Source organism: Oryzias latipes, chromosome 3 (genome assembly GCF_053564925.1).
Source record: "Oryzias latipes strain Hd-rR chromosome 3, Olatipes_Hd-rR_3.1".
In the NCBI taxonomy this organism is placed as follows: domain Eukaryota; kingdom Metazoa; phylum Chordata; class Actinopteri; order Beloniformes; family Adrianichthyidae; genus Oryzias; species Oryzias latipes.
The window spans coordinates 14,341,072-14,354,054 of NC_136239.1; the positions used below are offsets into that span (position 1 = coordinate 14,341,072).

Below are 12,983 nucleotides of genomic sequence, written 5' to 3' on the forward strand. Positions count from 1 at the left end.
AGCATAGGTGTTCTTAAATAGTTTAATAGGGCATAAATCAAATTTCCCATCCTATAAAGACATTTAAATATGTTGCAAATCTGTACATCTTCATACACATTCAGATTAAGACAGAGAAACTTCACCAAAACAAAAATCTATAAAAGAGACTGACGAAACACTTTAATACCTGCTTAAAGATCGGTTACCTTTTCAACAGTTTAAACCACTGGGACATATCTTTACAGTAAAACCTTAAAACGCCAAAAACCTGCAAGCAGTCAAAGCCTGAAGCATTACTACATATTGTTCTTTCTGCTCCTTTAAAAAGACAAACGTTGCATATCCATTAGACTTCATGGTCTTTGTCATCACAGAAAATACTACTTAAAATGATCAACATGATTTTCTTTACTACCAAATATGAATAATAATTCAAAAACAAACAATCCCCTTCAGCGTCACTTCATTAAAACAGAATAAGCCAGTGAAATCAGAGCAAAGACCTTCATCCCACCACCTTCAATGATCTCGATTGCCTTATTAAATAAGACATTTACAAATGTGAAAACAAATGTAACAGTAATTATTCCAAATCTAAACTTGGTTAAGCCTACAGTGTGCAATAAGTCATGCCCAGGTCAATTGGGTTTTGTTTGAAACTGTAAATAAACATGATACTTCATTAATGAAGAAATTAAACAAACATGAACTTTAAAATAGAGGGTTTTTTGCTAGACTACTTAAAAGGACAACTGGGATTAACAAATAATCCATATGCATCCATAACAAAAAAAACAAAAAATCAAAAAAAAGAATCATCTCATTTCATCACGTTGACCTTAGTTAACCTGAAAATCTCTCTTCAGGCCTGTGATACTGAGGTGGGGCAGGAAGCTGTGCTTCAGTTTCCCTGACTCCTGCCAAAAGCTCCCTGTGCAGCAGAGGTGGCTGCAGTGGCTGCAGCGCCCTGGAAGGTCCTGCTGGTCAGGACTCCCTGGGAGAACTCCTGCTGGGCCTTGGTGAAGCTGGCTCCCGTCCCTCTGTACCTACTATGGACCTAAATATGTACAGGAAAAAAAGGTTTTCCATCTGTTATTAACTAAACCTTTATGGTGATCCAGTGTATTGTTTGACGTTTTAAAGACACACTCCAATAAAATTATGTTTTTGGTGTTTTTAACATGTTCTTGTAGCCTTTTTTTCACAATGGCAGACATAAGAAAAATTAAGCTTAAAGCTGGGTTTGACTATTTATTTTTGTGAATTGTTGCAAATCAGGAGCAGATGAAAATAATTGACCTGAAATAACCTGTAGTGGTAACATAGAAGCTACCAATCGGCAGGCCACAAGCTTCCTGCTCCGCTCCATTCAGATGCAGATAAATAGATCTACGTACGTCTTTGTTTTCCTCGTCCGAGCTGGTATTTGACTCAAAACTGGACGGCTGGATAACTCCAATATTGCTCGCCATTTTTGTTGCACAGATAATGTTAAGCTGGGGTTGTGAGGAGCTGTAAGCTAGTGGGAGAGCATGTAAACAGGTGGATGACAGGAAGCAGGGGCAGGCTTACTCCATCCCAACAGTCCCACTCACAATTCAGAGGCAAATTTCTGATAAACTACTGCCACTCTGCAGAAACTATGACCTAGAAAACATCACAGGTTTTATTATTTTGGCTAAAAACAACAATTATGATTAATCATCATAATTGGGATCGCTTTCACAAAAGATTATCGGAGTGGGACTTTAAATCCTTAGTCTGTTCACATCTTTACCAAACCATAAGTAAGGCAGCTGGTCAAGCTATGAATTACTGTTGCTAAATCTAGAATAAAGTGTCATTAATCATTTGTTTTTAATTTATGGCCACATATTTCTCCCTTTAATCTGTGTGTGTTTGGTGAGGGGAATGATAAATGAAAAGGAAAAGAAACCCCAAATCTATAAATTGGCCGGCTGGGTTTCAGTTTGGTTCATTTCAGTTATTTAAAGCGGTTTGTGTAGACATAGTTGAGGTTATGTCCTTCAGATGAAGCAGTGTAGTTAGATATGGCCATACCATTTTCAGCAGGATGATCGCCAGAATGGCGTTTACAGTGAAGAAGCCGGCCACGACCATCATAACTACAGCGACCGCCAAGTTTGTCCTGATCATGCTGATCGCTGAGATCCATCCACTGCCAGAAATCAAACAAAACCAATTAAACAGTGACTCATCTGATGATTTTTGTTCCCCTCAAAACAAGTCAAAAACATTTAGGAAAAGTGCTTCTTAATTACTAGATAGCACCCATTTATCTTACTTATCCATTAAAAAAAAAGTCAGAAAAAGTGGAAAAGTAAAAATAAACAAAAAAAGACACTTGTTATATCTGCTGTAGAGAAAAAAACCCAAAGAGAAGAAGTCCACACACTTACAAAGCAGCAACCCAGACAAGTTAGGTCAACAGGAGTCTGTTGAAGAAAGACAAGAGAGAGAGTACAGAGGGAGAAAACACCCCAAAAGCACAGCAGTGATGTATTCATGCGTTTAGGTAAATCTATGTAAAGCAACATGCACCGATAAACTGATGAACACGGATCCAACAACACTGACCTGTTTCCCCATTTGGGAATCCCAACTGTTTGGATAACGTACACTACAACTTGGAAGAAAAAGACAAAAAAGAAGAAAAAGAAGCTGAAGGAGCTGTCAGACCTGAGGGAAGAAAAAAAACAAAACAAAAGCACATTTTTGTTAGAGCATGGCATTTAGCAGGCTGTAAAATCAAATATACTGGCTGATCCCAACACTCAAGCCAAAAAATGCCCCCTTATCCTCTATTCTTTGGAGGTTCTCCATCCTGGAAACACGCCTTTAATGATGGTAGAAATGAATAACCTCAGATAACACTCTGTTCCAAATAACACCGTCGATAGCAGATCATGTCACTGTAGGGGACATTTTTTTCTGGCATCAACTTATTCATGTCAGGTTCCTTCAGTAAAATTAGGTAAAAGTATTCTACTTCTTTGCCCAAAATGTGGAAAGGACTAGGCCTGCACAAGAAATCGCAAATTTATCCTTATTGCTATATCAAACTGTGCAATACTCATTTTACAAAAGACGGTGAAAATTGCAATAAATGGGTACCTTAAATGTGTTAAAACAATCTTATGGCAGCTTTAAGTATTTAACGAATCAAATAAACCCCATTATGCGTTTGACCAATTGGATGGACGCCTTCACGTTGTTGACCAATCAGATGGAGCTCTTTTATTTATTTATATATTTTGGAGCTCTTCTGTGTTAGATGTTCTCCTCCTGTGTAAACGAGGCTCATTTGGACTATGATTTAAGTTATGTTGACTCCTCTTTTAATTAAACTGTTGCAGTAAAATCAAAACATTTTTGGTTGTTTTACTATTTGTTCATATATCACAAGTTATGTCGTCATCGCAATATTGATCACTAATATCGCATATCGCGAATTTTCCTCATATGGTGCAGCCCTAGAAAGGACCATTGTCTTTTTTATGCAAAAAATAAAAACCCAAACAAATAAGCTTCAGTTTTTAGTGCTGTAGGCGGAGCCATGAAGCTTCACAGATGAACTCCATCAGTCACAAACCTGTCAGAGAATTCAGAAAGTACTGGAGCTATGTTCACACCGCCCTGGGCTACGTGTGTTCAAATGCCCACTTCCAATAAAGAGTTTCTGCACATTTTGGCTAGTTCCTACGACCGTTTTCAGGCTCTACGTACAAAACACATGGCCATAGAACACATGTTGAAAGTTAAACCAGGTTGATCTTTGACCAATGGGGCACTCAAATGTGGTGCTGACAAATGGATGACGTCCCCTTTAATTCATGGCAGGGCCAACCATTTGAAAATTGACAATGGAGGACAAATCTGTAATTACAGTTTGTTGCTGGCTGAAATTGCATCATACCAACATCATATATTAGAACAGAGCTGTAAAAGAAAAAGCCTGGATTTGTGAGAATGCTGCAGGCAACAACAACAACAACAACAAATAATAATAATAAACAATGCAAAAACTATATAGAAGTTTTAGCGCAGGGGTGTCAAACTAATTTTGGTTCGGGGGCCACATTCAACTGATCTCAAGTGGGAAGGACCAGTAGCGTAAAGGCAAAATAAAGCTTTATTCTTGTTTTTTTACCCAATTGGAAAACATGCCTCAACCAACATGGTAGCCTAATCATTTCTTATTACACATTCATTCACAGAGGCCAATGGATCTTAAATGAAATTAATTTCACTTTAAAAAATATTGGTTTATTCAATTTTATACAGCCTGAATATTTTAAATCTGACACTGAAGCAATCCTGATAATAAATTTAAGAGGGGCTACAGAAAAAAATGAAACATCTTCCTAACATGTAAACGTCCAAACGATGACAAAATTACACTAAATTAAACTTGCAAACATAAGAGTTTTGAGTTAACTTTTCTCTCCTGAAACTTCAGAAGACCGTCAATATCAGGATTCAGATCCTGTGCAGAAACACATTCACTGTCATTCAAGTGTGCAAAACACAATGAAATGTCCATTATTATTATTATTCATTATTATAAGAATCTTTTCCTGGTTTCTACCTGAATTTTGTGGCAACACCTGCCTTCTTCCTGACCTGTGATGGAGCGCCATCAGTAACCAAAATTACTTCCGGTGACCAGTTCACACCAACATCGTCCAGCACTGTAACTAGAGAGCTGACTATGTCATCAGTTGTTGTTGTGTCCATCAACTCCAGAAACTCCACTGTGACGTCTCTTCATCACCTCTAATAAATATGCACAGCTGTATATATCTGTGATGTTGGTGCTTTCATCAACAGTGACTGAAAATACAATAAATGACTGGATTCCTTCATATGGCTGCCCATGTTTCCTCAGAGATGTTGGATCTGGAGTCGTAATTCTTGACAGACTCATGTTTAAGGTCGACTGCTTTTTGGGAACAAGACTTCTGCAGCCTTCAGCATTTTTCAATAAGTTCACCATCAGAAAATGTATTGGATGTTTGCTCCAACTTGTTTGCAATAAGGTAGCTAGCTTTCACTGCTCCATCACTGACATCACGGCTGCAGTAAATCCAGATGGTTATTTATCGGTCCAGCTAATAGTTGCTAAATCTTTTTTTTCTTAACTGCAAATGGTGAAACCTTTCTTTGTGGAGAGTCTCATAGTGGTGCTGAATGTTATGTTCTTGGAGAACCTGTTGATGACATACCAAGCATGCAGGTTTGCATTCAGCTCCGTGAACAAATAAAACGCTTTCCATTTTCCTGGAAAGCTCAGGACTTCACTTCAACCTTTTTTTTCTTTTTGACAACATTTTGGTCATTAGGGTGTCACTATTGATCATCCTTCAGTGGTGAACCAAACTACTGCCTACCCAGACACAGAGCTGTTAGGTTTCGTTTTTGGCACATGGAGAGTTATGTTGTTTGTTGTTAAGCTTTTCCTTTGCTCCCCCTAGTGGCGGAATTGCGCATTTTGGTTATATCTTTAAAAAATAAACATAACTCGCCACAGGAATGGACTAGAAACTTGCTTTCTTTTTTAAACATTCTTGTGATTTTTACTCTCCATGTGTGGGCCGGACAAAACCACCTGGCGGGCCGTATGTTTGACACCCCTGTTTTAGCGGTTAGGATGGCCTTTGTCTTTCAATGCAGCTTTTCTTTTACTATGTACTGGTCATGTCTTTGTGGGCTTATACATTTCCTTTGAGGGCTTTTAGAAGCTTTTTGTGTTTTTGTCGTCACTTTTGCGATAACAATTTGGACGTTTATGTGGTGGTGTGTGTGTTTGTGTATTTTTTGTTGTGCTACACAGTTGTTATGTTGTTTTGGAATATTTGGACTTTTGATGTGTTTTTTTGGCGTTTTGAACCTTTTCGAGTGTTCAACCCTTGTTGCGAAAACAATATGATTTCTAAAAAGCCGTCCACGGGTGCGTGTGTACCTGAAGGCCTTGTAGACCGGTCTGTACCAGCAGATGAAGGACACAGGGGTGAAGAGCATGAACCAAAGGATGGACAGGCCAAAGTCCACACCGTAAGCAGGATCTGCTGTGAAGTAAGCTAGGCAGGCCAACACGTTCAGGAAGAGAGTGGCACTGTGGTCTGAGGCAGACACACACAGATGTGATTAGGATTACTGACAGAAACAATGAAGGAGATGTGCATCGTGAAGCACAAAAGCAAAATGAAAGCGACAAAACAGAAGAAGCTGTCACTTACACATCCAAAGGTAGTACATTCTCTTGCAAATTTGGCGGTAGTCCTCAGAAATCTCCTCCTCGAAATCCTGATAGAAGCAGGGTTTCACGGGGCAGAACTTTGGGAGAGGCGGCCAGTTGTTCTCTTTATCTGAAAAGTAAATGAATCCATTAATGTAAGAGTTTTAGGAGTTGAAATGGTTCACACACATCATTCCCTGCAGAAAACTACTTCCAAAGGGGGCTGAACACACCTCCTCCAGTGCTCCTTGCATTTCTGTTCTGCAACTCCTGCTCCTTTCGCTCCAGCTCAGCTGCTTTCTTCTCCAGCTCCTCCTGCTGCTTCTCCAGCTTAGCCTGAGCAGCTGCTGCTGTGGCCTAACAGACGACAGGAGAGCTGCATCCTGAAACCAGCCTCAGTGCTCCGGCTACACCTGGTTACTGCTACATTCTGCTCTGAATGAAGACCCACCCTGATGAAAATTGGGTTTTTAACATATTCTTGTAACATTTTTCTGACGATGAAGGACAAATACAAAGATTATTAAGCCATACAGCTGGAAAAAGATTGTATTTGTTTTTAATAGAAGAAACACTGGGCGGGCCACTAGCTCCCTGCCCCGCTCCATTCTGATGCATGCACTTGTGGAACTAAATCCATGTACGTCTTTGGCTAAAAACAGCATGATCATAGTTAAAAGACCACTGGGATCCTAAGATGATTCGTGTGGGACTCTAAGAATCACATCAATGTCCCTTTAGACTCAAACTGTTAAAGCTATAATAGAAATAGAAAGCAAATGAAGTAACTTTTACTTGTGGGCTGATATTTATTTAGAAATGTGACAAAATGAAACTTGTAAAGAAAAAGCCACAAGGATCTCTTTCAAAAACAAGCCGATTAGATCTGCAGTGCTACATGAACAGCTAGGCTGCATCTCTTTCTACAACTAAACCTCCAATAACACAAAAAAGACAAACAAAGCTTTAGGATCGAGTTCACCAGTGGTGTGTGACACTAAAAGGAGGAAAATGTCAAACATAGATTAATTAGCCTGGTAATTTTGATTTAATCTTTAGTGAAAACCAATTGTCTTTGCATATTTAAGGTAAATTGCAACAGTGACAAATACATCCAAACAGAAAGCATGCCATCGTCCAAACAGTCTCTAGTTGTTTCACTCTTGTCTGTCTAAAAAGTGATTGAAACTGGAAACTTGCAGTTTGCAGAAGCCGAATGATTTTAATTAAAAAAAAATTAAAATAAAATCAAAATACTGCAAAACAAGAACTTCAAAACTTTCGGCGTAACTTTAACACATTTCTCACCAAACAGGTTTAGTTAAGAAGAGTGTTTGGTTTTACAGTTGCTTAACGCAGCAGATTAATATGTTGTACTAGGATCACTATGGATCAATGCATTCCTTCTTTAAATTATTATTTTTTAAGTTTAAAAATCAGTATTTTTACAGAAAAAGAGAGATAAAGTTCCCATTTCATAATAAGCTAGAGGTTAACCATCATCATGAAGAAAACTGCTGCTGACACCATCCCATAACTTTATGATTGAAGGTTGAGGGAAAGCAGCAACATAACTCTTCTTAAAAATTATTTAGTCACTGAAAAAAATTCCCATAAGTCCCATCTGTTTTGTGGAAAACAAACTACTATCAGACGTATAAACCATTCACCGTATACAAGAACTGGATTAAGTGACCTCTCCACCCCGGCGTTCCAAACAGGAAGTATCTCCTGACCCCAAAAAGCCAAAACCCCTTAGACTTTAATGGAGAAATAAACATTATTCAGTCATTCCATTTTTCAGAAAAACCACTGTTGCTCGGTTAACTTTTTTTAAGGTTAACATATGTGGTCTCACATCGAATACACAAAACGTTTGTCAGATTCTCCCGAGCACACTTTATGCACCAACATGGCAGCGTCCATATCGCCAAAAACCAGCGACTGAACTGACTTCATTTGGTTGGAGCCAGAAGTAAACCTTTTTCTATGGATGATGTCACACTAATTCAGTCCAATTCTCATATACAGTCAATGGCATAAACTCTATAAAAAAAAAGATTTCATCTTAGTCTCCAATGACTAGATCGTGTGGATTTTTGTGTTTGACCTACTTGTGGGCTCTGCTCTACAGACGTCTGCAGAACGGCGGGCTGGGAGGAGGCTGCAGAGATGGGGATGGTGGTTCCAGAGTACTTTGTCTGTGAGGACAGAGGTAGAACCTTTCCTGTTAGACATCTGTAATCCCTCTGCATTATCAGATTATAGATTTGAGGACGGAAGAACTCACCATTTCAGTGGAAGAGAATGGGTTATAGCCCCCGATGCTCTCAGTGGCTCCACTGGTGGCTTGGGTGACAGAGACATCCTAAAAGAATCACATATAAATGCAAAAGTATCTGTTTGAACTGCTTCTTATGCCATAACCATTTTATTCCAGCAGGAGCCCAAAAGCTTTTTAAAAAAATTCATGTTGCCACGCGGTGAAGCAATCATTAAAGCTAATAATCCATCAGACTTCAAAGGCTTTAAGATTTCTGCGAGCAGAAAAAAGAAAAAAGGCAAAAGCAGAAAAACTGGCCCTCCAATAACACTCTGTATGGTTTTAAAACCAAGTGAAGTTGTTTATCAGGAAGACTGAGCTCGTGCGCTGGCTGGCGCGAGGAGGAGTCGGGAATGATGATGGCACCTGTCCCCGGGTATTCTTTCTCACCTGCGCAGGTGTTTAAAAACCACCAAGACTTACATTTACTCATTATTTAGGTGAAAATTCCACAGCAACCGAGAAGTGACCGAATACGTGTCTATCCTCAAATTAACGACGATTCCGAGCCAGGAAACACGGAGGCCAAACCCAGCAACCAACCAAACAGGTTTTTTTCTATCCGCATATCTTTGTGTTCATGTCGTTTCTGTACACCAAATTCAGGTGCTGAAAACACACTCCGGGACACGGGCAGTGGCCCACACTCACCTGGAAGGGGTTCACGTCCACGGGGTCAGCGAAGGGGTTGCTGTCGAACTCAGACATAGTGGAAGAAAGACGGTGTTTTAGTGCGGCGACTACTCCCGTCTCACTGGCGGCTCCTTCTGATCTTGTTGCGAAGACGGGCTTCTGCGCATGCGCTTCTCCAGCGGCAGGCAGCGTCACCGCCGCGCGTCCGGAGTCATCCCTGACCCATTAAAGCAGCTCGTCCTTATTTATAGGAAAGAACGGGTCCCATGACCCCCTGCAGGCCTGCGCGAGCTTTCAAACCCAGCCTGCTGTGAACAGGTCGGGACTTTGCCAGCCCCACTATGGGGTGCAGGTAGATAATCAGGTGGGCTGTGAGTTTGGGGTGTCACATCCCTCCAAGCCCCTAAAATGCATCAGAAAGCTGCCGCATGCCATCATCGTATCAGTTTACCTCCCTCTGTCTCTCTATCTATATGTCATCATATCTATGTCTTGTAAGTTTTACACCGACTGCTCTCCCTGACAGTATTTACCTGGCTAGGGACAGTCAGGCACAAACAAGCAGGACACTGGTTTGAAGCCTGTTGAGGCTGAAGTTGAAGTTTATTTGGTACAAACGATTATTAAAGGTTGTATTTTACAATCTTTAAATCTTTTCTTTTCCTTTTTGTCTGTTCTTTTGTCCATCAGTCTGTCCTTGCGTTTTTTTGTCTTGTGTTTTTATTTCAGTCATTTTTCTTTTTTTATTTTTTTTTTTGGGGGGGGGGCTCCCCATGCCTATATCTGGCCTTGGCCGTGAACAAGTCTAAATGGTAAACGTTTTGGCTTTTTTTGAACCAAAAGAAACAGAAGTGACTTGTAACTATTTTTTTTATGGTGAATCAACTCTGTAAAATGAGTTAATCGCAGTCAGATACATTTTTTTTGATGCTTTAAATTAAGGAAAGAAAGTGGAGAGGGGGTGCCAAGGAGGAGCCTTGAAAGTGAAACTCCTCCAGAGAAATAAAAGTTTTTTAGCTAATGGCACTGCTGGACATCTTCTGATTTTAAAGGATAGGAAGGTTGATATGTCCTTCATCTGAGTCTACAGTCCTCAAACTTTCTTTGTGCTTCTTCAGAAGAGTTTGAACAGCAAGACGCTTTAGAACTAATCTTGTGTGGACAATCTTAACATTAAACTGTTTTTCACAACCTTCACTCACTTATGGAGTCCTATACTGTTCATAATTAAATAAATAAATATGACCTCATGCAAATAACAATCAACCAATAAATCTCTCATAAATATATAAAAATATCATGAAATTGTGAAAAACCCGCACACTGATTTTAAATTAGCCATTATATTAGCCATTTTGCTTTACAAACCTGGTGATTCTTTTAAAAAAGCATCTTAAAATATTCATTTTAATCATGTTGAATATTATTATAATTCTGTCTTTTTTCAGAACCTTGAATTTCAAAATCAATATTTTCCAAAGTACTTTGTTTTTATTTTATGTTGCTGTTTTTCACAATGACGTATTTATTTCATGATGACCTTTTTCAGCAGAATGAGTCTGTCTGTCAATCAGTGAAAGTGGGTGGGATCTAATTGCACATTGGCTGATCCCTGGAAATCAACTCATATTCCTAGATACCTGCTCTGTGGTGTGCCAGTCAGAGAGATGACATATTTCAGCCATATCTGCACGGCTTTGCTGACATTAGAGGATCAAATAGAGACAAACTATCTGTCTGCTGCTGACGATGCAAACATAAACCACTGCGTTTTTGTAGTTTGAGTGGACCAAACCCCAGAGGAGCTCCGGTCGTCAAAATCTTGAAGTCCCCCGTTGAAACACTCCTGACTCTTGTTCTCACGCCATTCGCTCAGAGTGGGTCAATAAAAGAACCAGTCTCTGTTCTTTTGGAGGAAACCTTTTTTTATTATTACTTTTCCAGCGAACTGAGCAACACACCGTTAACTTGCGTTCATACACACACACTCTTGCGCTGCGCACTCTGAGAGGTGGAAAAACCGCTGAGACGGCCATTAAGACGTAGTTTCACTGCAGGAGCTGAAGCAGAGACTCTCTCTGGGATGATCTCATGAACTCAAACATGGAAACATTGTTATCATGTAGAACTATTCAAAATAAATACACCTGATCTCTTAACATTCTCCGTGTGCATTGTGCATCCATGCATTGTAAGTGAGATAAACACGGGCACAGCTCCATGTGGCTATCAGGCTAAAACATTAGCTGGTAGCTCCTCCCACACGCAGCATGGTGCGTTCATGGAACTCCAGTTCATAGAAGCTTAGTGGAACTCCAACAGCCACCCAGCCTAACTCAGCCCACTACTACATTTTCACGAGAAAATGAAAACCGCCGAACTGACCACAAAATCACCCGAATTATGCACACTCGCCCAAAGCCACTTTTATCCGCAAATTTAGAACCAAAACTACTCAATTTCTGGCAACACTATGGATGTGTAGAGGTGCATACTCCCCCTAGTGTTGAGGGGTGGGCATTGCGCCCCCACACGTTCGTTGAAGGGTGCTGCTGCTTATGTCTGAGTAAAGGAGTAGCCAATCACAAAAGTGTCTCCGCCTCATCTGGTTTGATTGACAGACTCATTCTGCTGAATAAAGGTCATCATGAAATAAATAAATCATTCTGAAAAACCGCAACATGAAATAAAAACAAAGATACTTTGGAAACTATTGATTTTGAAATCCGAGGATCTGAAAAAAGACAAAATTATAATAATATTCAACATCATTAAAAATGAATATTTTAAAATGCTGTTTTAAAATATTGAACAGGTTTTTAAAGCAAAATGAAATATATTGAATAATATAATGGCTAATTTAAATCAGTGTGCAGGTTTTTCACAATTTCAGGATGTTTTTATATATTTATGAGAGATTTATTGGTTGATTGTGTATTTGCATGAGGTCATATTTATTTATTTAATTATGAACAGATTAGGACTCCCTACTCACTTTGGTAGCAGTTTGAAGCCTCCTGCAGACAGATTTCAGTTCATGACTGGTTTTCAACCTCAGTGTTTGAAATGATTGGTTGATCATAAACCAAACAACAAAATCTTAAGACTATAGGTACTGATGCTGGATAACATGGAAACATTAACAGTTACTTTTTATTTTGTTCTTATAAATTCATACTTAATATTAAATAAAAATGAATAAAAACAATTATTTCTAAAACCATTCATGGTTTACACAATTTTTCCACATCTGCCAGTAAAACAATGTGAGATTAAATAAATTAATGCTCTAAAAATGATCATTATCTGAAGGAAAACCTGTAAAATTGCTGGAAAGAAGCTCCATCATATCAAAATATTGCTAAATCCAAAAACCAATGACTTAAAGAAGCAGAACATTTGCACATGTAGTATCTGTAAGACTGTTTGGATTTCAACTGAGTTTGTTCAGATGCACTGGAGGAACATGACTCTGAAATACTTTAATGAAAATGATAACAGGAGCAACAAATTGTTTATTTTCTGCTGGGAGTTTTTTTTAACCCTTTAATGCCCATTGATGTCATTTTGCATCAAACCACTTAGGGTTCAACATTACCTTCATTTAGCAGCTACTTGAAAGCAAAAACCTCTATTTTTCAATCATCAATCAAAAAGGCTTTTAATGGTTTCCAGGACTCTGCTTGTGATGGGGGGATGAAGTCTTTTCAGCTGCAGCTCCTAAACTCCGGAATGCTCTCCCCTTCTCTGTGAGATCTGCCACAACCGTCAGTAATTCTAAGACAC

General features: G+C 39.2%; 1 protein-coding gene across 1 annotated transcript; it reads right to left on the minus strand.

The window, feature by feature from the left end:
- Window positions 1-8: 8 nt before the first annotated feature.
- On the minus strand, window positions 9-9,421 carry scamp2l (secretory carrier membrane protein 2, like). Its single transcript, XM_004066947.5, has 9 exons — window positions 9,216-9,421; window positions 8,532-8,609; window positions 8,356-8,442; window positions 6,475-6,598; window positions 6,243-6,371; window positions 5,966-6,125; window positions 2,581-2,682; window positions 2,044-2,161; window positions 9-1,039 (listed from the first exon to the last, which is right to left on the minus strand). Exons 1-9 carry the CDS (start codon window positions 9,270-9,272, stop codon window positions 884-886), a joined length of 1,011 nt encoding a protein of 336 aa, XP_004066995.1. The 5' UTR covers window positions 9,273-9,421; the 3' UTR covers window positions 9-883.
- Window positions 9,422-12,983: the final 3,562 nt, after the last annotated feature.